This window comes from Lutra lutra, chromosome 5 (assembly GCF_902655055.1).
Source record: "Lutra lutra chromosome 5, mLutLut1.2, whole genome shotgun sequence".
NCBI classification, from domain to species: domain Eukaryota; kingdom Metazoa; phylum Chordata; class Mammalia; order Carnivora; family Mustelidae; genus Lutra; species Lutra lutra.
Genome location: NC_062282.1, coordinates 150248103 through 150274825, shown reverse-complemented (window position 1 = coordinate 150274825; position 26723 = coordinate 150248103). Strand labels below are relative to the sequence as shown.

At 39.4% G+C, this 26723-nt stretch overlaps 1 protein-coding gene across 4 annotated transcripts in view; it reads left to right on the top strand.

Moving 5' to 3' along the window:
• The window catches only part of CLK4 (CDC like kinase 4), a 29766-nt gene extending 9555 nt beyond the window's left edge, over positions 1-20211 (top strand). For 2 of the 4 annotated variants that reach the window (XM_047729938.1, XM_047729937.1), the window contains exons 3-13: positions 3289-3511; positions 4640-4730; positions 5127-5193; positions 10298-10414; positions 10505-10671; positions 10863-10957; positions 11218-11347; positions 14717-14799; positions 18653-18732; positions 19363-19453; positions 19545-20211. In XM_047729938.1, coding sequence (XP_047585894.1) covers positions 3289-3511; positions 4640-4730; positions 5127-5193; positions 10298-10414; positions 10505-10671; positions 10863-10957; positions 11218-11347; positions 14717-14799; positions 18653-18732; positions 19363-19453; positions 19545-19685 — 1285 coding nt within the window. In that variant the 3' untranslated portion in view covers positions 19686-20211. Of the gene's footprint in view, positions 1-2103; positions 2162-3288; positions 3512-4639; positions 4731-5126; positions 5194-10297; positions 10415-10504; positions 10672-10862; positions 10958-11217; positions 11348-14716; positions 14800-18652; positions 18733-19362; positions 19454-19544 lie in introns of all 4 variants that reach the window. The other 2 variants (XM_047729939.1, XM_047729940.1) reach the window with 1 other exon arrangement.
• Positions 20212-26723: the final 6512 nt, after the last annotated feature.

Here is a 26723-nt window from a genome sequence, read left to right as displayed (position 1 = left end):
TTTTGAAGATTAAGAAACTTTACAGTGGTATTTTTTATAAAATAATTGGAATTACTACAGGTCTCTAACTGCAGTAAACTGTAAAGAAGGTAACCTTGGCAGGTTGCTAGGCCCCCATTATTTCTAACTATTTGTTCTTAAAAAAAAAATTCATTCTTTACAAGTCCTTGCCTCTGATTATTTCCTGAAAATAGGTCTAAGAAGGGACATTTTTAAGTTAAAGGGTGTGAACTCTTAAAAGGTCTTGCTACATATTCATGTTTTTTTCCCCCTAGAAAGTTTGTACCAGATTCTACAACATGTTTCCATACTCCTACCAGTCTTGGCATTTTGAAAGGCCAAGAATAGTGGTTTTAATTTGAATTTTTAAGGTTTTAGTGAGTTTGTCCAATACATGTTTTTTCTCTTTCAGAGTATTGCACTGATTAGAAGAGCTTTTACTGTATATCTTTTTTTTTTTAACCTTTTTTTTTTTTTCCATACATATTGCAAAGTGTCTTTTCTTTCTGATTTGTCTTTTGGCGGTAGCCTATGAATTGGTCTCAGTTGGTACAGGCTTAACTAGTTCTGTACTATATCACTAAGACGCATGTGGCTATGAACAATGCCTTTGTATATTGTGGTAAAAGTTCTTAAGTGTCTTCTTATGTAACCTAGAGTGTCAAGTCTTAAACCAGTGATTCTCAAATTTGAGAATGAACAGAATCGCCTCAGAGGTATGTTTTAAATGCATATTACCAGATGTAGAATTAGTCATTCTGACCTGGGGCCCAGAGATCTTCATTTTTAATAATTCATATTTAGATAATATTGAAGAAAGACCACCCTTTGAAAACACCATTTTAAACTCTTTAGCCTGGCATGCAAGAGTCGCATGATCTGTTCCCTGCTTATATTATTTGCCTCTGTTTGTTCCCCTATGTGGAATATTGGTCTTGCTGTAATTGTCTACATGTTTTCTGGGCGATACATAGACAGCCCATCTCCCAGAACACTGTTGTGATCTGTTAATGTGAGATGGTACTAATACCATTCTTCTCCCCTGGCATTTCTTCTACTTTCTACTTTGTCCAGATCTTGACTTCCCTTTAAGATGCAACTCTGCTTTTTGTATGAAGTCTTCTCTCACCATTTTAAGCATTTTAAGTCCCATTCCCCACCCCACCCCCATGATCCTAAGCACTCATGCAGTCTTTCAGCATTTCCTGCATTGTCGAGTTTTGTTTTTATGTTAGTAATCTCAAATTTTTCATTTGTTGGCAAGGATTTTGCCTTATATATATTTTTTTATCTTCCACAGGACCTGTGTGGAAATAAAAACGAATGCCTGTAGCCTCATTAGTCTTGGCTATTTTGAAGGACCACAGTGAAATATTCACTGGACGTTCAGTGAATATTTTTAGAATTTAAATCAGTCTGTTCATCTTGTCCACTCTGTCCATACATAGCCTTTATAATTCTGTAGACTTTGTTTACATGATCTCTAAAGCGTGGTTGTTACAGATTGAAGAGGTCCCTCATCTTTCTAGTTTATCCTCATGGCTTTATTTCACCTCATGTTTGTCAGTCTGTAATTTGTTTATGGATTACTGCAGCTCTAGTTTTATGTACTATTTCAGCTCAAGATTATTAGCATTAGTTTTTTCTGATAGGCTTTGGACTTATATGGAAGGGATGCCTTACAGAATTAAAAAGGATGCCCTTGATAGTGAGGTAATTTCTAGCCTGATGTATTGTAGATTTCTCGTTGACAGTTTGAGGCCAAGTGATCAGATCCCTGACCTAGACCCACATTCTTATTGTAATATCCTGAGTTGTTTCTCTAATGGTTAGAACTTAAGATTGAAACTGACAAAAGGGAGAAAAGGGGGTTCTGCATTTCCCTAGCCTGGATTTGATGGCAGCCCTGTTGTGTAGGAGTTTAGAGATGCTTTCCTTTTATTTCTGCCTACACCAGCCCCCCCTGGGAAAAAGAACAACAGCATATTCTGGGGAAAGAATGAGGTTGGTGAGGGCAACTAGTCAACATCTGTCACTCCATTGCTTGTTAGGATTCTTTTAGCTGATTTGTCTGACTGGGCAGGTGTCCCCTCTCTCCCTCAGTGCTCCATGTGCATCCCTCTTGAAGCTTCGCACTCTGTTGAAGAGGACACCATCCCAGGTAGAGAGGGGGACGGGAAACTGGGCCAATTGAATCTATGTCCTTTTCTTTCCATCAGATCAAGGCTACTTAAGTGGGATCTGTTGACTTCCTGGGGTCTGTGACCTCTATGAAATTCCTTGCCGAGTTTTGTTTACGCATTTGTGCATTTCTTAGGGGAGAGGGTCCGTAGCTTTCATCAGATTTTTAAAGGGATCTGTAGATTCAGAAGTTAAGCACCATGGCACTAGATGATAAGGTTTCCCATGTAGAATTTTTGAGTATTTTGCAAGCAGGAACAACAGGAAATGAGAAACACAAAGGGAAATAGGGGTGGTGCGGGTGGGTGTTTTGTAATCCTAGGCAAGCAATTACAAGATCCTTTTCTCATTTGTGGGGAATGTATTTTAATGTCTTTGGCACATGAGGCAACCTTCAAAAGCTGTGTTGTCTGTTTCTCCAAAAGGAAAAACAGAAAGCTAGGAATACGGAGAGGAGAGGAGATGGGATGGGTGATATGTGTAGTAAAATTGGCCCGTGTAATAGTTAGAATGTGCTCTACAACCATGGCAAATCCTTTTCTTTCTAGGGCTCTTAATTCAGTGATCTGTGAAATGAAAGGATTGGAATACATGTAAGATTCCTGCTAGCTCTAGTACACCTTTCATGAAAGAATTCTGTGTGTGCCAGAGATAACTAAAATTCACTTAATATTAAAAGAGAAAGGAATCCTGTTTTTGCCTGCCTCTGATTGTATGGCTCTGTGAGGAAAGCGAGTGAGCTTAGTTACGGATGCATATAAGACTGATAAATTGCAGAAGAGTAGTTTTGTGAAGTTTTCTGTTTTAATTGTCTCCAAAAGGTAAAGGGACACTTAGTAAACCCTGAGCATAACATAATTGACTCAAGCTTTGTTCCTTGATGTGAGGTGTTTGATAGCAGTGTATCTGATGGAGAATGTGAACCCACTTGTTGGTTAAAGCAAAATTATGTCTTAAGTTTGTGAGATAAGTATAAACTAATCCATCAATTTGAGGTTTTTTCTTTTATTGAGTTAGCTGTTTAACCAGGAATTATTGAATGTTCTGTTTGAGCTACACTGCTGCAGAATGAAGAGAATGATTTGAAATCCTTTACTGTGTTCGCAGTCATTATTTAGAAGCGAGGTCCTTGAATGAGAGAGATTATCGGGACCGGAGATACGTTGATGAATACAGAAATGACTACTGCGAAGGCTATGTACCTAGACATTATCATAGAGACATTGAAAGCGGTTATCGAGTCCATTGCAGTAAATCTTCGGTCCGAAGCAGGAGAAGCAGTCCTAAAAGGAAGCGTAATAGACACTGTTCAAGTCATCAGTCACGTTCGGTATGATTGATTTTGTTTTTATTTGGGTGGATGTTTATTTGTGTGTAAAAGCTCTTAAGAATCCAGTAAGTTTGAAAAAGTTTATATATACATATAATATTATTTGGATATATTATTATTGTGTTTATATTATTTGAGTCCTTAAACATCCAGATTTTCATAGCTAATCTGTATTTATTAGGTAGCCTTCATTTGCCCACATTTACTCATTTTCTGCAGTCCAGATCATGAGTTCTTGATTTTAATATTAAAAAAATTTTTAAGTTTCGTAATATAATTTTATGAAAAGATGAAGCACCCATCTTTTCTTTCATCTTAAGCTTTTTATTTATTCATTTATTTATATTTTTTATTTTAAAAGAAGCCCTTTTCCTGAGAGTTGGAAACAAATCTATAACATTGCTCTGACGGATACTTAACTATTGTTACTCTCTAGGTAGGGAAGTCCCAGAGTACAGTGCGTCATTGTCCGTAGCTAGTTCCATTGAAATTCTGAAATGGGTGCTGAATGGAAAATGTATTAGCCAAAAGCATGCCTCTTTTTACACTCAGACATCTTCACCTGTTTAATCCGTAAACTTTGAATAAATTGTTTTCTTACCCAAGTTTTCTTCAGTAGATGTAGCTTTGATTATTAGATTGAATGCTGAAATTAACTAGCTTTAATTTCCCCTTTTACTTTATGTATATTTTGAAATATTGCTAAATAAACATTACAACTAATCTTGACATTTTAAAACCTTTTCCTGACAACCTAGACATCTCAGTTCACAGCATATGCTATTGTAGAGCAAGAGATTAGTAGATCATGACATTGCATTCTTTAAATTTCAGACTTCAATTAAATCAGTATTTTAAAGAGACAAATGTGTTGTTTTTTTCTATTGCCACTTTAAGTATCTTATCTGAAAATCTGTTCCTTGCCATGTTTTTCTTCTGTAACATAAACTGTGCCCTGTGAATTTCTGGGGACTGAATTTGAAATTGCTCCTGCCAACTGTTCGTGGCCTGGTGCTTATCTGAATGCCTGAATATCTCCCCGCTGAATGAATTGCGTATTCTGCCCTGAATTCACTCTGATATATTGATTGGCTGGACGATCTTGGTGCTGCCCACTTGCCGTTCCAGAAGAGCCACCGAAGGAAAAGATCCAGGAGTATAGAGGATGATGAGGAGGGTCACCTGATCTGTCAAAGTGGAGACGTTCTAAGAGCAAGATGTATAGAATATTTTTCAACACTTTTTTAACTTTGCAGACAGAATAATCTTTTTAAGAATAGTTTGTCAGCGGGGGGCTAAAGAACTCTTCATTGCTTTTTTGTTTTGTTTTTTGTGGGTTTGTTTGTTGTTTTGTATTTCTTCTTTTCTGTAGAATTTAAAATATTTCTACTCTAAAGTTCCAAAATAATCAATGGAATTTGAGATTAGAGCAAGAAAGATAGCTCTATCTAATTGTTTTTGTAGCAGCTGAAAATAAAATAATTTGAGTGCTGGAACCTTAGTTATGCTTTGATAGAGATCATTTGAAAATATTCCACACTTAAGTATTCATTGTTTGAATAACTAGATAATTTGATCTCAGGTACTTACTCATCTTTCTCCTCCCTTACTTTAGATGAAATCGTGGACACTTTGGGTGAAGGGGCCTTTGGCAAAGTCGTAGAGTGCATTGATCATGGCATGTAAGTTGTTTTTTTCTTTTTTGCACATTCTGATATTTCTTGGGAAGGATCCATCATTTAGATGAAATGGTATTTTAAGTATTAGCCACGCGTTTTCCTGGGTGGTGTAAATGCCCAGCATTTCTTGAACTGTGTCTGAGTTACTTACCAAGAATGTGGATTTTTATCAAGAATGCTGACAAATTTGGGGGCACCTAGCTGGCTCATTTGGTGGAATGTGTGACTCTTGATTCCCAGGTTGTGAGTTTGAGCCCCAGGGCAGGTGTAAAAATTACTTAAAAATAAAATCTTGTAAACAAAAACCTGACAAATTCTATGGATGGTGTTTGTTGAAATTAAAGTGGGTCTTCAAGTGACGGGGTTTCCTAGACCTTAGGCCTTGACCCTTATTTGAGATTTAGAGTGCTTTGCTTTAGTTTTGAATAGCAGAGACAATTTTTTTTTTAAAGATTTTATTTATTTATTTGACAGAGAGAGATCACAAGTAGATGGAGAGGCAGGCAGAGAGAGAGGGAAGCAGGCTCCCTGCTGAGCAGAGAGCCCGATGCAGAACTTGATCCCAGGACCCTGAGATCAGGACCTGAGCTGAAGGCAGCGGCTTAACCCACTGAGCCACCCAGGCGCCCAATAAAGCTTTTCTAATCTCAGTGGGAAACATGTATTACCCATCTGAAAATCACACAGTGGAAGAAATGGCCTAGCGAAAAGCAGTCTATCATGGAGTGTCATTAAGGATTGGAAGGGAACATCTTCTGTTTAAAAGGTTTTGGAACCTTCTAGGGGCTCCTGGGTGGTTCTATTGGTTAAGTGTCTGCCTTTGGCTCAGGTTCATGATCTCCAGGTCCTGGGATCGAGCCCCCATTAGGGAGGCTTAGTGGGGCATCTGCTTGTCCCTCTACCCCTCCCCCTGCTCATGCTCATAATCGAGTTTGTTCTCCCCCTCTCAAATGAATGAAATCTTTTTTTTTTTTATATATATATATATATATTTTTTTTTTTTTTTTTGACAGATAGAGATCACAGGTAGGCAGCGAGGCAGGCAGAGAGAGAGAGGAGGAAACGGGCTCCCTGCCGAGCAGAGAGCCCGATGTGGGGCTCGATCCCAGGACCCTGGGATCATGACCTGAGCTGAAGGCAGAGGCTTTAACCCACTGAGCCACCCAGGTGCCCCTCAAATGAATGAAATCTTAAAAATAAAAGGTTTTGGAACCTTCCAGCTTTTTTGGGAATGATTCATAATTACAACTAGAAAAGAAGTCTGCTATTAAGTACTAGATATTACTAGAAGAATTTCATTTTATCACAGTTGTGCTTTATATCATGCGGATTTTGTACATTGTTTTTTCAGACTTCATGAAATAAAAGCTTCTATGGCAAAAAAAACCAAAAACACGGGGCACCTGTGTGGTTCAGTGGGTTATGCCTCTGCCTTTGGCTCATGATCTCAGGGTCCTGGGATTGAGCCCCACATCGGGCTCTCTGCTCAGCAGGGAGCCTGCTTCCTCCTCTCTTTCTGCCTGCTGCTCTGCCTACTTGTGATTTCTCTCTATCAAATAAATAAATAAAAATCTTAAACAGAACAAAAACCTTTATTCCCAAATCTGTATATTAGAGTTGGGTGTTTTGTTTTGTTTTGTTTTTTAAGATTTTATTTACTTGTTTGACAGAGATACAGAGAGAGAACACAAATAGAACGGCATGGAGAGGGAGAAGTAGGCTTTCCGCTGAGCAGGGAGCCCCATGTGGGACTTGATCCCAAGATCCTGGGATCATGACCCAAGCTGAAGGCAGACACTTAACCAACTGAGCCACGCAGGCACCCCTTGAGTTAGCTTCTTAACTATGAAGAAATTCTGTTATTTAAAGGCTGCAGATAATGAATACTGTTATGCTGAAAAAATAAAAAATTAATTAAAAAAAAAAAATAAAGGCTGCAGAATAAAGGCCAGATTCTTTAACATGAAACCCTTTGTGATTTGGCCCTCTCTGTCTTGTTTTAACATTTTCCTCCAGATCTCTGTTTTGTAGTTTGCAAACTTTTTATAAATGAACCTCTTTAAAGCAATTCAGTTCAACTGCACATCTCTAAAATGACATCTAAAATTTTTCATCATAAAGTAGTTGGCTCAGTGGGTTAAAGCCTCTGCCTTCAGCTCAGGTCATGATGCCAGAGTCCTGGGATCGAGCCTCACATCGGGCTCTCTGCTCAGCAGGAAGCCTGCTTCCTTCTCTCTCTATCTCTGTCTGCCTCTCTGCTTACTTGTCATCTCTGTCAAATAATGAATAAAACTTTTAAAAAATAAAATTTCTTGAGATTCCAAATTGTATTTGAGATACTCCAATTAATGGTATTCAATTGATTAAGTAGAAATCTTTGCAAATTTTTATATTTATTTGACCTAAATATAAAAGTTAATTGGAAATGTGTCTTGTATTGGGTTAGTTTGGGCTTTAAAAAAAAAGGAGTACATGGGGGCGCCTGGGTGGCTCAGTGGTTGAGCGGCTGCCTTCGGCTGAGATCATGGCTGAGATCATGGGGATCGAGCCCTGCATTGGACTCCCTGCTGAGCGTGAAGCCTGCTTCTCCCTCTCCTGCTCCCCCTGCTAGTGTTCCCTCTCTCATTGTGTCTCTCTCTCTCATATAAGTAAAATAAAATCTTAAAAAAAAGGAATACATGTATTCATAAACATACTTCAAGTGCTTAAGATGTTTCCTTTTTGGGGGGCTCCTGGTGGCTCAGTGGGTTAAAGCTTAATCTGACTTGAGCTCAGGTAATGATCCCAGGGTCCTGCGATCGAGCCCCACATTGGGCTCCCTGCTTAGCAGGGAGTCTGCTTCCTCCCTCCCCACCTATCTCTCTGCCTGCTTGTGATCTCTCTCTCTCTCTCTACCAAATAAATAAATAATAGCTTTTTAAAAAGGTGTTTCCGGGCACCTGAGTGGCTCAGTGGGTTAAGCCGCTGCCTTCGGCTCAGGTCATGATCTCAGGGTCCTGGGATCGAGTCCCGCATCGGGCTCTCTGCTCAGCAGGGAGCCTGCTTCCCTCTCTCTCTCTTTCTGCCTGCCTGTCTACTTGTGATCTCTCTCTGTCAAATAAATAAATAAAATCTTTAAAAAAAAAAAAAAAAAAGGTGTTTCCTTTTTTTTTAAAGATGACATGTAATCTCTAAGTTGAAAGTATACAAGTGTTCATTGTAATTACTGAAGTAGTATTAGCTAACAGCTTTATTAATTTTTCATTCCCAGAGCTAATAAGCACTGAGAAAACTTGAGTCATACATAGATGATACTAGAAGGAGTTTTGTCATAGAAGTTTCATAGCAACTCTTTGAAGTCCTGAGATACATGCCAAGTATCATAAGGAGATTATCATGAAAATAAGTTTTTAATGATTTATCAGGGCACAGTTTCACTGAGGCTTTTTGAAAACAGTGAATTGGAAACCACCAGACTTAGAAAAAAGGTTTGCTGTCTAGCCACTAGAAAACTCAAGGTTGGTTGGTTGGTTTGTTCATTTTACAGTCTAGGGCACATATCTTTTCTTTTTTTCTTTTCTTTCTTTTTTTTTTTTTTAAGGTTAATTTATTTATTTTGAGGGAGACTGAGGGAAGGGGCAGAGGGAAAGCGAGGATCTCAAGCAGACTCTGCGGTGCTCACCTAGCAAGATGTGAGGCTGGATCTCATGACCCTGAGATCATGACCTGAGCCGAAATCCAGAGTTGGCTGCTGAATGGGCTGTGCCACCTAGGCGCCCCCTACGGCACATATCTCGTACTAATGAGCGGTATAAAGTTTTCTTTTCTTGTGTAAAGTGGAAGGACCAGAGTTTTAAAAAAAAAAAAAAAGGTTTGAGTGCTGGTTCATCTTCAGAAAGATCAGATTTAGGGGCGCCTGGGTGGCTCAGTGGGTTAAGCCCTGCCTTCCGCTCGGGTCATGATCTCAGGGTCCTGGGATCGAGTCCCGCATCGGGCTCTCTGCTCGGCGGGGAGCCTGCTTCCCTCTCTCTCTCTGCCTGCCTCTCTGTCTACTTGTGATCTCTCTCTGTCAAATCAATAAATAAAATCTTAAAAAAAAAAAAAAAAGATCAGATTTAGAAAAGAAGACAAAAGGAATTTGAAGAAATCCATTTCCTCAAGAGCATGCGTGGCTTGATACGTTTGTTTTATTTATTTATTTATTTACATTTTTTTTAAAGATTTTATTTATGTATTTGACAGACAGAGATCACAAGTAGGCAGAGAGAGAGAGAGGAGGAAGCAGGCTCCCCGCCAAGCAGAGAGCCCAATGCAGGGCTCGATCCCAGGACTCTGAGATTATGACCTGAGCCGAAGGCAGAGGCTTTAATCCACTGAGCCACCCAGGCGCCCCACTTGATACGTTTTAGAAAGTATTACAGATACCCTGATCTAAAGCTTGTGCCCCACACTAGCTGTTTCTCTTCACTTGAGTCAGTGAATATAGTAAACATATTCCTGGCTTCATGACTTACTGGTGGTCTGTCCTTTGTTTGAACATGTTCACTTTTTCTCCCAAATCTTAAAGACTGGTAGCTGTTTTTCAGGGCTCAGTCATGTGTCAGCTTCTTCTCTGAATAAGTTTGAGCCTCCCTTAGCCCCCTAATTGTTAGGCTCGCCCATCTCTTCGCTGTGTAGTAGCTCATACGAAGCACTTCTGACCTTGTAAGTTGTTCATGTGTCTGTTTTTTCCATTTGACTGAGGAGCATAGGGACAAGCCTTGTCTTCATCACTAACACCTGTGCGCCTTCTGGCACAGGGTGGGTCTGAACATATGCTTTTAGCAGTAGCATGTTCTATTTGAGGTTTTATTTTTATGTTTTTTTTAACTTTTGTATGAAGTCTAGGTAAATGTAAAATTCTGAAAACATTAAAATTTTTGAGTATTAAGGAATTAATTGCTTGATAGAAATTGTGTTTTGTCAGGTTGTTTTGAAAGGATGTTATATGGAATTGGATATAAGGTGTCCTGAAAGACTTTTAGAACAATAACAGAGTAATTGATACTCAGTAAGATTATGCTTTAGAGGACACGTCTTCATCCTGCTTCTATATATAAATGGTTTTCATCTTAATTTTGTTTTTAAGGGATGGCATGCATGTAGCAGTGAAAATTGTAAAAAATGTAGGTCGATACCGTGAAGCAGCTCGTTCAGAAATCCAAGTATTGGAGCATTTAAATAGTACTGATCCCAATAGTGTCTTGTAAGTATGAACTTGAACTGTGATCTCTCCTGTTGCCTAAAATAACCAGAATTCTGTGAACTGACTTGTTTTTATTTTGATCTGTTTTAGCCGTTGTGTCCAGATGCTAGAATGGTTTGATCATCATGGTCATGTTTGTATTGTGTTTGAACTACTGGGACTTAGTACCTATGATTTCATTAAAGAAAATAGCTTTCTACCATTTCAAATTGACCACATCAGGCAGATGGCATATCAGATCTGCCAGTCTATAAATTGTAAGTATACTTGATAAATTTTAGACACCAGAAAATTAAGTTTTCATTGTACAAGCAACATGTCAAAACATTGTTACTAAAAATACACATTATAGGTAAAGATGAAATTCCTATACCACTATTAATCTTATATGTCCCCCAATACAGATGAAATACTTAAGTGAAACTAATGTCTTTTTGTTCTCTTGTAGTTTTGCATCATAATAAGTTAACCCATACAGATCTGAAGCCTGAAAATATTTTATTTGTGAAGTCTGACTATGTAGTCAAATATAATTCTAAAATGGTAAGTTACAATTTTATTTTAATTTTGGTGGTGGTTTTTAAAATTAATTTGTTTTGGTGATCTTGGATGAGGAATTTTATTTTCACTTCTGAGGCTGGTTATATCCTGATATTTAACCAAAAAAGGATAATCCTTCTTTACCTTTCTCATGGAGTTATGTTGAAAATCAAAAAGTTAATTCATGTGCATGCCTTTTGAAGTGCTATAAAGTATTTCGTGTCTTTACTGATCTTCATGTTGACGCAACTGTATTTTTCTAGAAACGTGATGAACGCACATTGAAAAACACAGATATCAAGGTTGTTGACTTTGGAAGTGCAACGTATGATGATGAACATCATAGTACTTTGGTATCTACACGGCATTACAGAGCTCCAGAGGTCATTCTGGGTCAGTGGACACCATCCTTCCTGATACTATATTTAAGAGATTTTTTTTTTCCTCCACATCTTTTGTTAGGGGACAGGTAGAGGGATGGGTGTGGTTTTCTTAGTGTACAGAAAATAGATTATCTGTCCTAAGAAAAACTGTCTGGACATGGCTACAAATACTTTTCCTGAACGGGAAAAATGTGATACCATCTGTAAAGACATTCTAGGTGGTTGGTTTTTGTTGTTGTTTTTAATTTTTACTTTTTTAATTTATGTATGTGTGCATGCTCTGCTCCATGCCTAGCATGGAGCCCAGAGCAGGGCTTGAACTCACATCCCTGAGATCAAGACCTGAGCTGAAATCAAGAGTTGGATGCTTAACTGAGCCACCCAGGTGCCCCCCCCAAGTGATTTTTTTTTTTTTTTTTAAGATTTATTTATTTATTTATTTGACGGACAGAGATCACAAGTAGGCAAAAAGGCAGGCAGAGAGAGAGGGAGAAGCAGGCTTCCTGCCGAGCAGAGGGCCCGATGCGGGGCTCGATGCCTGGACCTTGAGATTATGACCTGAGCCAAAGGCAGAGGCTTTAACCCACTGAGCCACCCAGGTGCCCCCCAAGTGATTATTTTTTAAGCAAGTTAACCACACGAGATCATAAAAGGGCAAGTTCTAGTGACAAAGTATGTCACGGCAGTGTGAAGTGATGGGGGGGGTACCAGTTTTCATGTTACAATAGCATGGTGCTTTAGAAATGCTAAAGGTCTGGTTGGCAGACATGTAGGTAAAGGGCAGGTGGAGGTCAAGAAGAAAGAGGGGCCAGTCTAAGAGGAGCAGTTTGATAATCCTTGGCTTGAGAAAGATTAAAGAAGAAAATTACTTTAAGGTACCGAGTTTTAAAAAAAAGAGGGACTTCAGTAAGGGAGTGCGTATCTTGCACCTCAAAATGTCAGAGACCAGTCCGTCTTGTTAATAAAGTGGAGAAGTGTCGGAGAGGAGGTTGGGGGTTCAGAGACCATGGGAGGAAGTTCAGATCAGCTGCTCTTGAGACATGGTTACATGGAATAGGCTTGTTAGCAAAAAGGTCCAACTGAGGTTGGATAGAACATTTTTGCAGAGTCCATTTGTACTTTTCACCTTTTTTTGTGCAACAGGAGTTGGTAGTTCAGAATAAGAGTAGGAAAACTAACAATTTTTACTTGGGAGCAGAGGATTGCTAAAAGCATAAGGAGATTGAGAATATTATGCAGTGCTGGCCAGTAGAACTTTCCATGTTTCTATGGAAATGTTCTGTACCTGCAGTGTCCAGTATGGTAGCTGTTCACCACATGTGGACTACTGCATACTTGGAGTGTAGGTAGTGTGACTGAGACACTGTATTTCAAATTTTATATTAGTTTAAATGTTAGCTGTAAATAGCCTCATATTAGCTGGTGGCTTCTGTGTTGGACAGCACAGGTCTTGAACTTGTCTTTGAAATGGATGATAATAGGATTTCTGCTTAGTATGGTCTGCAAGGACCTATTGTGTTTTAGTAGTTTAGAAAGTGTATTCATGGTTGAGGACTAAAGGCTTGAGTGAGGGCAAAAGAAGTATGGGAAGAGTCTGTGGACAGGGAGCTATTTTCAGATCTTGAAAGGATACGACTTCCTATGTTGTCAATTTTAAGATGCAGATTACCCCCACACACACAATACAAAGTAACTGGCATTTTTTTTGTTATTAGTACATAAAATAGTTGTGTGTCTGTTAACAGCCTCCTAGATTGGATAAAATACAGTAATTTTTAAGAATGACCGTAACACAGTTCCAAGTATGGCTATACTAGATAGCTGCTATAAATCCGGAATTGGGGTTATTGCCCTTGAGGAAAAGAAGTCAGCAGATTGGGCAATTAGAAGGGCCCTTTGTGTTTCTGGATTACTGATCCTGAGGATTGAGGCAGAATTAGGTTGAAGAGGAAGATGAAATCAAGGGCTGCCGTTGAGGAGGGCAGTTGGTCGCCTGCCTTGCACATTGGTAGTAAATGGATGAGGCTGAGAGAGGTAGGTAGACGTGAATGGTGGGAAATCCCAAAGAGTCCGAGCGCTGACTTCCCAGAGAATGGGATGGTTTAGAATGGTGTATGGCAGAAGGTTATGGTCATCTGGGAACAAAGCTGCTTTAGAAGATGGGAGTGGCTGGAGAAGAAAACCTTCATTTTAGGTCTAAGATCTATCATTTGCAGATTTTTTTATGTGTCACTGTAGGTAGAATCCATTTGTTACCCATTTGTTCAGATGGTAGGCATTGTGAGCATTAACGAAAATGACTAAATTCAGATACAAGTAAATAAAATGACTAACTCATAGTCAAGTTTTTGAATGTGCTTTTCGTTACTGAAAGTAATTGGGATGTCTTTTACAGTAGGTTTTATTTATACATTATTATTTTATTAAGTACTTGATCTTTAGAAGTTGAAAATATCTGTACGGTTTACTTTTTTTCTCCTTTCCAATTAAGTAGGCTTAAGAAGAGTAGGTATTTTATTTTTTCCTGAATGGTACTGCCATTGAGAATCGTGAAAGAGAAAGTATACGTGAAATCACGTACCGATAGCCTAAAAAGTACATATATAAGTAGAATAGGTAGATCCTGTGAACTGTAAATGGCTCTATAATTCTGCTTATAGTGAAACTGCTTACAATACCATTACAGTCTTTATATAATTTATGTAAAATTGTGGTATTTTTCTAATGCAAGAAATAAACTCTTCCTTTAAGCTGATAATAAATGGTTAGTAATTACATTTTGAGGATGATTGTCAACCTATATTTGCTATAAAAATGTAAATTTTCCTGGAGCAACCATGAACTGGGTATAACCGTGCTCCCCATTGCATGCGGTTCAGAGTTGATGGAGTATTTGTACAAATCGGTAGTTAGATGTGGAAAATACTTGTTAGCCGTTTTCTTATTTTACATAAAATGCCCCCACCCCCAGATTAAAGCACTGACTTGTTGTAAGGATGTGGAGAATTATGAGAACATACTGAATTTTATGTAAAACTGAACATTTTATATAAAACTGAAAATGTAAACCCTAAGTTTACTGTCCTATTCTCCCAAATGGGCTAGGTGAAAAGGGCCCCCATACAGGGAAGGCTGTAGGGCATTGGCAATTAAAAATTGTTGCATATACAAGTGTTGCGTTTTGGGGGGCACCTGGGTGCTCCGTCAGTTGAGCATCTGCCTTCGGCTCAGGTCGTGGTCCTGGGGTCCTGGGATCCAGCTCCGCGTCAGGCTCCCTGCTCAGCAGGGAGTCTGCTGCTTCCTCTACTTGTGTGTGTGTGCTGTCTCTCTCTCTCAGATTAATTGAAAACAAAACAAGTATGTGTTTTTGTTTTTACAGCTTTAGGTTGGTCCCAGCCTTGTGATGTTTGGAGCATAGGTTGCATTCTTATTGAATATTACCTTGGTTTCACAGTCTTTCAGGTATGTATTTAATAAATAGCATTTCATAATTCTCAGTGTTAAAGGCATATGAAAATTTAGGCCTCCATATTGACAAGTTGCTGTAGTGTTCTTCTTAAGGTTAAAATTTACATATGGAAAATGGTCATTCTTCTCTAAAACTAGAATTGGGGGAACTGCTCTTAGTTAATGGTCATAGTGCGTTTTGCATGTGATTGGAGTTCATATTGTCTTGTGTTTCCTTTTTTTTTTTTTTTTTTAAGATTTTATTTATTTATTTGACAGAAATCACAAGTAGGCAGAGAGGCAGGCAGAGAGAGAGGAGGAAGCAGGCTCCCTGCTGAGCAGAAAGCCCGATTGTGGGGCTCGAACCCAGGACCTGGGATCATGACCTGAGCCGAAGGCAGCGGCTTAACCCACTGAGCCACCCAGGCGCCCCTTGTGTTTCCATTTTTTTATTGAGTTCCTGCATAAGTTTGTTTTAGTGTTATTGTGGCCGGCTTTAATTCCATTCTGGTTATGTTGACTGTCAGCGCGGCCATGACCCAAGTCACTTGGTCCTTTTTATAAAGTGATTCAGGAAGAATAAGTTGTATTTGAGATGTTTGTATTAAGCATCTGTGACCCCGTAGGCACATTTCAAGGCGCTTAGGTGTATAAAGATGAAAAGACAACATCTCTGTCCTCAAGGAAGTCGTGCAAAAGATAGACATGGGAGAGCTTACAATACAGTGTGGTGTATTTGCTCTCATGGGACAATGTGGAAAGTGTAGTGGGAACCCAGGAAAGATGGACAGTTCGATTCCTCTGAAAAGGTGTCACTGAGGAGGTGTGGGGAGTTTAAGCCAGCGCTAGAAGGAAGATGAGGGCTTTGTCAGAAAACCAGAGAATGTGGAGGTCGGCTCAGGAAGAGGAAGCTGGACCCATAAATGTGTGGAGGCATAAAAGAACGTATTCTGGGGGCGCCTGGGTGGCTCAGTGGGTTAAAGCCTCTGCCTTCGGCTCAGGTCATGATCCCAACGTCCTGGGATCGAGCCCCACATAGGGCTCTCTGCTTTGTGGAGAGCCTGCTTCCTCCTCTCTCTGCCTGCCTCCCTCCCTGCTTGTGATCTCTCTCTCTGTCAAATAAGTAAAATCTTTAAAAAGAAAAAAATAAAAGAACGTACTCTGGTTGGGGAGTTGTAAACAGTGCTGTCAGAATCTTGCATAAGTGGGAAAATGATGCAGCGACTCACTAATGGACCTGTTTGGATAGAAAGGTACTTATTTCCTAGAAGTTAGTGTTATCCAGAATATTAGACCAATCCAAAGTGAAAATTATTTTGTGAGTTTGTCATTCTGGCATTTATTTGGAGATTATTCCTCCAGGTTTTTTGTTTGTTTTTGGTACTAAAATGTCCCTTTTAAGGACTGATGATAATAGTTGTTGGCAGTTTTTTTTTGTTGTTGTTTTTTTTTTTTGTTTTTTTTTTTTAATTAAAATCCTTACTTGGCAAAACAAAGCAGGAAACCTTATTTAAGTCCCTGCTTTCTTCTGTCATAATTCTTCTTACATCTGAAATTTAACCGTCTTCTAGAAGCTTTAAGTTGTGTAAGCATTGACGAAGTTCCAGTAGGGTTGTAGTGTGATCGAAGTGTTGTGATCTGTTTTGGGAGTGATGGGGGTGCCGGTTGGGCACATTCTGCTTCCTGTTGAGGATGACTTGAAGTCAGGGGCAATGCAGGGTGAAGGGGAAGTGTGAGGAGTTCAGAGTCACTGGGTGGTGGCTGTGGTAGAATGTGTGTCTCTCCTTGTGGGGCCTGTCACCAGCCTTCTCCCGTTGCTAATCCCCTGCAATCCTGTTAAAAGTACCCTGAGTTTATAGACAAGTTTGAGATCTAGAACCATGGTCACGAGTGAGGTTTTGGAGGTGGTGTATCTGGTTTGTGGCGGTAAGCTGAGGGTCAGAAAAAGTTGAGCGGATGGTTTGCCACCTTCATTCTGATACCTATAAAAGTTGCTTCCCATGATTTGTGAGTGTAAATCACTCTGAGGTCTTAAGTGCAAATCATTAACACTTGAGGATACATGTTTTCTGTTTTAAGTTCCACACTCCAAAATAGTCTTAAACTAAGGAATTCTTTTTTAAATGTGGAGCTAGCTTTTTGCCACATCTGTTGCAAGAATGAAGACTGTTCTGAGCAATCATTCTGAAGGGATGTGCTATTACTGCAAAGAGCCCCAGAGGAACCCGGCAAAGGGACTTCAATTACATCAGTGTAGAACTTGGTCTCCTTGGAAAGAAGGAGACGGCGCCAGGTTGACAAATGGTGGGGAAATGTCCTTAACTGTAGCCAGTTTTTTCCTGTCTGTAGTTCTTTGTAGAACATGAGCAAGGGTGTTACACTGGGCTTCCATTACAAGATGAGGTCTGTGTGTGCTCATTTCCCCATCAGTGTTGTTCAGGAGCATGGTTTTCTTGTTGAATATGACATTTCTTGGGTGAAAATACACCAGAAGGGTTTGGATGAGGCTAGGTGTTGAGGGTTCAGTATCTCTCAAGCCAAGAAAGATGAGTTAATTCTAGAAGGAAATGACCCTGAACTTGTATCAGATGAGCTGCTTTGATTCAGCAAGCCACAACAGTTAAAAACAAGGTATCAGAAAATACGGGCTGGTGTCTATGATTCTGAAAAAGGAACAGTTCACTGCAGGCTGGTGATTAAGGTCTAAGATGCCAGATGACCTTTTAGACTCTCTTGTGGTATTCCCTCCCCGCCATTCTCCCCCACCCCCTGGCTTGTGGTATTCTAGAAACATAAAGATAAAAGTGTGGAGCTAGTATTACCTGCTCCTGTCATGGATTTGGGACTCCATGTGGTGGAGGTGGGGTGCTAGGAACAGTAGTTGATAGATTTTAAAAAGCATTACCCATAGCCTCTGCTCTTCAGACTGAGAGTTGGCAAATGATACCCTGCCTGATGCCTGCTTTAAAAAAAAGAATATGTGACAGAGACCATTTGTGGCCAGGTAGGCCTAAAATACTTATGTTTGGACCTTCACAAAAGTTTGCTGGACTCTCATCGGAGAGCTCACCATCTCAGCTGTAAGTGTGCGGGTGTCTTTCCTTCAGCCAGAGCTCTGCTCCTATGTGACTTAATAATAAGAGTTTTGTTTTTTTTTTTAAAGATTTTATTTATTTATTTGACAGAGAGAGATCACAAGTAGACGGAGAGGCAGGCAGAGAGAGAGAGAGAGGGAAGCAGGCTTCCCGCTGAGCAGAGAGCCCAATGCGGGACTCGATCCCAGGACCCTGAGATCATGACCTGAGCCACCCAGGCGCCCCAATAATAAGAGTTTTGACTTAGGTCCATAATTCACCTTTCCTCATTTACGAGCTAGTATCTCAGCTTCTTGGACGCGCACATTCCCATATACGGAGCTCAGGATTGTTGTGAGAATTACTGGCCCTGGATTTTTATTGCCTGAGAAGAGTAGATGTTAACATGTTGCTTTTCACTGGTGAGTGGAGGCCAGTTTGGGGTCAGCAGCTGAGTAAGTGAGGAGACCAGTTTTCTGGTACTCTATCTTAGTCGTTTTTCAGCACAGTGCATGAATTGAAAATAAGTAAGGAAAACGTTCAGTTTTACATTAAATTCCATGTCTTCTGCTATACAGAACCTTACTGTTGGGTATCAGAAAGACTTCGGTTTTACAGGTTTCCACCGAGAATACAGCTCACTCAGTATTGTTCCATCTTTGAAGTAGAGTGTAATATCTGCCATGCAGCTGTCTAATCTAGCCCTTTGTGTCAGTGCTGTTTTCTTGTATTTTCCTTTATTGTGCATGTAGCACAAGAGGAAGTGCTAAATTCGTTTTTCTTATGTGTTTTAGACTCATGATAGTAAAGAGCACCTCGCAATGATGGAACGAATACTAGGACCCATACCAACACACATGATTCAGAAAACAAGGTACGTGTAGTGCCCTGTATTCAGACTACAGAGAACCCAACTTTGGTCTCAGTGCTTATCCCAAGGACTTCAGATTTGGATTCTTTTCCCCCAGACAGTCAAATTTTTAAAGTAATGCAGTATTTACCTCGTGATCTAGTAAACAAAGGTGGTGTTTTTTACATTCAGGTTAACCTTTGCATAAATGTTTTCCTAACTTGATAAAAACATAATACAGAGAATAGTAAAAAGAGTTTGATCTTGGAGTCCTCTCGATCTGTTTGTATTCCGGACTACTGCTAGCTAGATGTCTGCCTTTGGACAAGATGCTAGAGTGGTTTGCAAACAGAACTTCGCCACCGCTTCCCAGATCTAGTGAAATCTGAACTCAGAGGACTGGATCCAGAGGCCGACGCTGGTCTATGTATGGTACTCATGAGCCACTTAGGTGGGCCGCTGAAACCCCTGAGGGTGCGAGAGTGAGGAAGATGCACCATGAAGTATCTGATCTGTAACTGCTGAGATTTGAAAAAATTGTATGCATGTGTATGTGTGTCTACAGAGCCGTCCATGCTCCCATCTGTTCCAGTGGGGGCAGGGTAAACATGTGGCTCTTCAGTTGTTTTTACTGACCCAGGCTTTTTCTCATAGAAAACGCAAGTATTTTCACCATAACCAGCTAGACTGGGATGAACACAGTTCCGCTGGCCGATATGTTAGGAGACGCTGCAAACCATTAAAGGTAAAAGAGAAAAGATACAAGGTGGTTTTAAAAAATGTTTTTAAAAACTATTTTTAAATCTCTTTCTTAAACAGACATTTTTTCCCCCCAGGAATTTATGCTTTGTCATGATGAAGAACATGAGAAACTATTTGACCTGGTACGAAGAATGTTAGAATACGACCCAGTGAAAAGAATCACCTTGGACGAAGCCTTGCAGCATCCTTTCTTTGACTTATTAAACAAGAAATGAAATGGAAATCAGTGGTCTTACTATATACTTCTCTAGAAGAGATTACTTAAGACTGTGTCAGTCAACTCTAAACATTCTAATATTTTTGTATACATTAAATTATTTTGTACAGTTAAGTGTAAATACTGTATGTTTTGTATCAATAGTATAATTACCTTGTTAAGCGAGTATGGTCTTGATAACGAATGAACTATAAAAGTTAAAATTAATTTTCCTTTTTGAAATTACCATTTTTAAAAATCTTTGGAATATTCTTTGTGTCCAGTGATAAATGTGATTGATCTTGTCTTTTGTACATGGAGGTCAACTCTTTGAAGTGATTTTTTTGAGTAAAAGGCAATCTTGACTACTTTATTCTTAATGAATATTCTTTATATACCTCAAATTCAAAACTTTTTGTAATTTTTTTTTTTTCTGTAATTGTTGAACAGGTAATAAGTATTAATTCCCAATAGGCAGGTATTGGAAACCAAAACCCATAGGAAAATGTTTACTCTTGGAATTTCATTAAATTTTAAGAATTGTGTTCTGTCTTCAGTGGGTGATGTCAGTGATGATATGTAGCGCTCGTGGAAAGGCCTCTAGTTGGTCCATCGTGACAGGTTGTTTGATAAAACCACGTACAGTCTTCATTTAACATTCAAGTCTGACTGGCAGGTCACAAACAAATAGGAATTCTGATGCCTGAGGATTTAATTTTTAATTCCACGTGGAGGAGTTTTGAAATCATGGAACATCAGTTTCCACATCACATGAAGTAATAAGTAAATACTTGAGCCTCAGCCTATGACAATTAAGGTCATGAAGCAGTTTAGATTTCTGTTACATCTCTAGTGGAGCAGAACTATTTGCTTGGAAAGCACCTGGGAAGAAACCTCTGCTGAATATTCCAGACCATAATTGGCTAACACGAGAAACTTTTTGTCTGCCTATAGGAATTTTTTCTTAGTTACCTGTCTTCACAGTAGAAACTACATGGTAAGTGTTACTTAATTTAGTAAGAAGAACTGCCAGGTAGAAATACTTTTTGGTGTAAAAACCATAACTGATTATTCAGATACAGGTTTGTTTTTTTTTTGTTTTTTTTTTTTTTTGTCAAAAATACTGCCATTTTTGTAAGTGCATTATACAAAGATTTGAGTTATTTGGCTTACGTTTTAAACATAGAACTCACGGGATTTTCTTGTATGACAAACAGTGAAACCAGGCTGGGTTCCCCTCTGTTATTCACCGGAGGCATTTGCCAATATAACAAGGCTCCTGTTCTTTTCTTTTCTTTTTTTTTTTTTTTTTTTTTAATTTTATTTAGTTACTTGACACAGAGAGAGCACAAGCTGGCAGAGTAGCAGGCAGAGGGAGAAGCAGGCTTCCTGCTAAGTAAGGACCCCGATATGGGGCTCATTCCCAAGACCCTGGGATCATGACCCGAGTCGAAGGCAGTCGCTTAACCAACTGAGCCACCCAGGTGCCCCAAGGCTCCTGTTCTTGAAGTTGACTAGGAATTTAAGAAAGCTGAAATTCTGCCTCAGAAGCACAGCATAAATTAATCGCGGGCCTCTGATGCAGTCCACATACAGTAGCTGCCCTCATAATAGTTGAACTGTATGTTGTGACAAGGTGTTTTTTGTTCCAAGCTTTTATTTGAATTCCAGTTAACATACAGTATAGTACTAGTTTCAGGTGTAGAATTCTGCAATTCCATGCATCCATACAACACCCGATGCTCAGGTCCTCCTCGCAGCCAGTGGCCTCCTTAGTCCCTGTCACCTGTTTCTCACCTAATCACCCCACCCCCGCCCCGGTAACCAGCAGTGTGTTCTCTGTCATCTAGTCTGTTTCTTGGTTTGCCTCTGGTTTCTTGGTTGTCCTGTTTAGCTTCTTAAATCCCTCGTATGAATGAAACCATATATTTGTCTTCCTCTGACTTCTTTGCTTAGCATTGTACTTTAGCTCCTTCCATGTTGCTGCAAATGACAAGATTTTATCATTTTGGTGGCTGAGTAATACTCTGTCAGATCCATATACATCTGCTTTATGCGTTCATCCATTGGTGGACAATAGTGCGCTCTACCATGGTTTGGCTCCTGTTGATAATGCTGCTAGAAACGGGTGCATGTATCCCTTCAAGTCAGTTTTTTGTATCCTTTGGGTATAAAGGCCTAGCGGTGCAGTTGCTGGGTTGTAGGGTAGCTCTGTTTTTTTAACTTTTTGAGGAACCTCTGGTTACCAGGGCATTTTGCTGATGACGTCCTTTGCTCCGCAGAGGCTTTTTAGTTTGATGAAGTCCTACTTGTTCATGATTGTTTTTGTTGCCTTCGCTTTTGGTGTCAGGTCCAAAAAATCATCACCAAGACAGATAATCCAAGCCTGCCTATGTCTGCTGCTAGGAAGTTTATGGGCTCAGTTAGTACATTTCAGTCTGGTCCATTTTGAAAGTTAGGTTTTTATGAGGCATTTTTTAAAGTGCAGCTGAGTAGGTGGTTGCAGTGTTTTCAGCTCCTGCTTCTCTCTCAGGTGTTCTCATTCATCAGAATGTTCAGAGCAGGTAAATAAAATTGACACCGGCTATTACTCACCTGGCAGCAAATTATCCTGTGAAGTTTTATAGTTCATAAAATTGAAAACGATTCCTCCGAATAATGTCAAAGAGCTAGATGCTGTAGAAATTGGAAATGATTTGGCCAAGTCTCTCGGTCGTGGCTGAGTTGAGACTTAACTCTCAAGTTTCCCTGATTCCACTTTTCTGTGAAAGCACACATCATTGGTCCAAAACTCCATCAGTTCGATTCTTGTTCATAGCTCTACTGTGAAATGAGCTGTGATGAAATGGAAAGTAATGGTTAATAGAGAGTTTTACTACTTGGATTCCACCTTCACATGTTTCTTCACTACAGTCGATAGGTGGCTTCGGCCATCAAAGTGGTTAAAATGGTATGGTCATTTGAATTTAAAATTATGTTTTAAGTAGGTAGGCACATACCAGTACCTAAAGCTCATCTTGACAGGAGGAAATGAATGAAGACAAAACTTCGTCAGGAAGGTGCACTGACTTTTTAAATCCTTCCCAATTTGAAGTTTGTGATTCCCATAAAACTTTATGCAGATGAAGTATTTTAAATGGAAACATCCAGTACTTCTTAACAAGCTACCTTTTCAAATATGGTCAGAAGGATTTATTTCAAATAACAGCACCAAGAGCAGTGTCAGTAATTGGCTTAGTAGATCGAATGTTTGTAAATAAATAGGCCAAAACAATTTTTAATTTTTTTTTTAAAGTTTTATTTATTCATTTGACAGAGATCACAAGTAGGCAGAGAGGCAGACAGAGAGAGAGGAGGAAGCAGGCTCCCTGCTGAGCAGAGAGCCCGATGCGGGGCTCGATCCCAGGACCCTGGGACCACGACCTGAGCCGAAGGCAGAGGCTTTAACCCACTGAGCCACCCAGGCGCCCCACAATTTTTAATTCTTAAGATTTGATTTTTTTTTTTCTGTCTCCAGCTAAATCCCTAAGCTCAAGTTTTGTTTGGTTGATTAATTGGTTTTGTTTTATTTTTTTAGGTAGAGGGAATGTAAAGTCAAGGACAGGTTCATTTTACAATTTGGTCAATCCAGACTTGGATATAGGTGATGTGAATACACTTAATTTGAGTCATGTGGGGAAGCTGACTAGTTCTATATTGGTAATTAATTTTTAAAAATAGAATGCAGTGGGGCGCTTGGGTGGCTCACAGTCAGTTAAATGTCTGCCTTTGGCTCAGGTCATATCTCAGGATCCTAGGATCAAGTCTTTTCGGGCTCCTTGCTCAAGGGGGTATCTGCTTCTCCCTCCCTGTCTGCCACTCCCCCCTGCTTGTGCTCTCCCTCTTTCTCTCAATTTGTCAAAACCTTAAAATATATATATATAATGCAACAGAATGATGAACCTCTAAATACTTAAACAGCCCAGGTTCAAAACACTTGGCAAATTTTGTTTTGTCTCTTCCTCAACCTATTTTCCTATCATATTTGTGTACAAATGCCAGATACCATATCATTTCACCCATATTTCTGTTTACCTTTTAACAGTTGGAGTTTTAAAAAATACCCTGCCATTATCCTAACAAAATAATTCCTTATCTGATGCTGAGTCTGTTTTTAAAGTTTGTCTCTGCCCAGTTCTTGATTGGATTGTTCTTTGGGTGTTGAGTTTGGTAAATTCTTCACAGATTTTGGATACTAGCCCTTTATCTGATATGTCCTTTGCAAATATCTTCTCCCATTCTGTCAGTTGTCTTTTGGTTTTGTTGACTGTTTCCTTTGCTGTGCAAAAGCTTTTGATCTTGATGGTAGTCCCAATAGTTCACTTTGCCCTTGCTTCCCTTGCCTTTGGCGATGTTTTTAGGAAGAATTTGTTGCAGCTGAGGTCGAAGAGGTTGCTGCCTGTGTTCTGAAGGATTTTGATGGATTTCTGTCTCACATTGAGGTCTTTCATCCATTTTGAGTCTAAAAAATAGAATTCCTTCTAATAAACAGAGAAGGGATGTTAGAAAGGCAGTATGTTGCAACTGTTAATGAAATAATGGATCCAGGCAGCAATCCTCAGTGGAGGATAAAACTATTGGGGAGACCTAGCTCTAATCAAGCCTCCAGGTTGAAATACCATAATGTAAAGAAGCTTCCAGCCCTTTGTGTCCATTTCTCACCTATCAGCTAATTCCTTGGGGGTAAGAGTTCAGTGAATTGAGAGAGCTCAGACTTCTTAACAGCATGGTTCCAAAGTCAGTCCCTTCTCTGTGTTGGGGGAGCATATGATTTAAAGTAACTTTACTTTGTTACTTGGAATTTCTTAGGGGTAATATCTATAATATTGGGTGATTACAAGCATCTGGCAGATTACCTGGTATTTAGTGTCCCAGTAATAAAAAGCAGTTACTTTGTTTTCTGTAAACATTTTAACCCAGATAACTTTTTTATTCCTAGCTAATTGTTCTTAATGGCACCAGAAATTACTAAACCATCAAGAATTCTATTTTGAGGGGTGCCTGGGTGGTTCAGTGAATTAAGTGCCTGACTCTTGGTTTTGGCTCAGGTCATGATCTCAGGGTCATGAGATCGAGACTCGTGTTGGACTCTGTTCTTTGTGGGAAGTCTGCTTGGATTCTCTCTCCTTCTCCCTCTGCCCCTCCCCCTCTAAGATTTTAAAAAAAAATTCTATTTTAATCCCCTTAAAGTGTAGTTTTTGTTGTGACATTTCACTGAAATGTCATGGAGAATAGGATTTTCAAAGAAATTTGTTTTGTTTTTACCAATCAAGAATGTCTACTACTCAGGTGCATTTTCTTACATTCACTCCTTTCCTGGTTTTAGTTTGGTTTAAACGTAGCAATTAGGGGGATGGAGGGAAGTCATACCTAATCACAAGACAGACATAGATTTAATTAGGAAGACTTGAAACCTGAAAATATCCTTTGAGACGGGCGCCTCACAGACCTCATTCTTTCAGATACTATTAACAGTAGTTATATATAATGAGATGAATTAAAGATTAATTGTAGATTTGGGGCTGTTCCCATGTCCCTCCCCTTACCCCATGACTGAAAATGTTCCCAATGAGAAATACAAATCAAATTTGTTTTGTTTTTTAATTTACAAAAATCCAGTGCTTTTAAAAGCTGCTGGATTTACTTTTAACTGAAGACAACATGGGCAGGTACGACTTTGAATGAATGACAAGAACAGTCCCGTGTCATTGGTAGAGTAATTTAATTTTTAAAAGATTGTACTATTTCTTTTTTATGTTTTTAAAATTGCTTCAGAATCATTGACCTTATTTTGTGTGTCTCCCAATCTGGTCGGCATGGCAATGCTTGCCTGCAGAGTGAGACCGGGTTCACACCCTGGGATTACCTAGGTAGGTGGACAGGGTACAGATCTTCTATAGTCTCATCTGTGAGCTGGCATCTAATACCTGACTTCCCAAGGGTGATCGTGAAGATTAAACGAAATAATTTACATAAAGTGCTAGTGAATGATAGCTATTATTTCCTAATTTCTTAATTTCTTCCCTATATCCTTTTTTTTTTTTTTTAAGATTTTATTTGAGAGATCATTTATGTGAGCAGAGCGGGGGCAGAGGGAGAGAGGAACCTCAAGCCGACACCATGACCAGTGCAGAGTCAGACATGGGGCTGGATCTCACCACCCTGAGATCATGACCTGAGCCAAAATCAAGTCAGCAGTTTAAGAGACTCAGCCACTCAGGTGCCCTCTGTTGGTGGCTTATTACCTAAAATTCTCCCTGTGTGTCACACCCACTCACACACACTTTTCCTTCCACCTGAATCACTTTAACATTTATTTTTATTGTGGGCTAACTGTTAATACATCCTTTTAGCTTTTGTATCAAAGTAGTTGTTTAGACTTTGGTTTTTGAAAGCTACTTGCACTGGGTATAGAATTCTGGCCTGACAAAAGATACTGTTTCCCTCTACTTTGGGTTGCATTGTTTCCAGTGGAAAGTCTACCTGTCTTTTTCTCTTTTTCTCTAGTTGCTTGTAAGGTTGTTTCTTTACCATTATTTTTAAGCAATTTGATTATGACATGCTTGGTGGTGTGGTTGTCTTTATGTTCTTTATGCTTGGGTTCCTTAAAATTCTTGGATCTGTGAGTTTATAGTTTTTATTTGGAATTGTTTTTCAGCCTTTGGTTATTCAAAAAATTTTTTCGGTCCTCTCCCCTGGGGACTCTAGCTTAGCCCATTAAGCCTTATAGCATAATTTAAACCATATTTAGCAGTAATTAAACAAAAATGAGTAAGTACTCTTGCTTTCTTTTTTTTTAATTTTTAAAGATTTTTATTTATTTATTTGACAGAGATCACAAGTAGGCAGAGAGGCAGGCAGAGAGTGAAGGAGGGGAAGCAGGCTCCTTGCTGAGCAGAGAACCTGATGCGGGGCTTGATTCTAGGACCCCAAGATCACAACCCAAGCCAAAGGCAGAGGCTTAACCCACTGACCCACCCAGATGCCCCTGGAACTTTTTCATAATCAACATTACTTA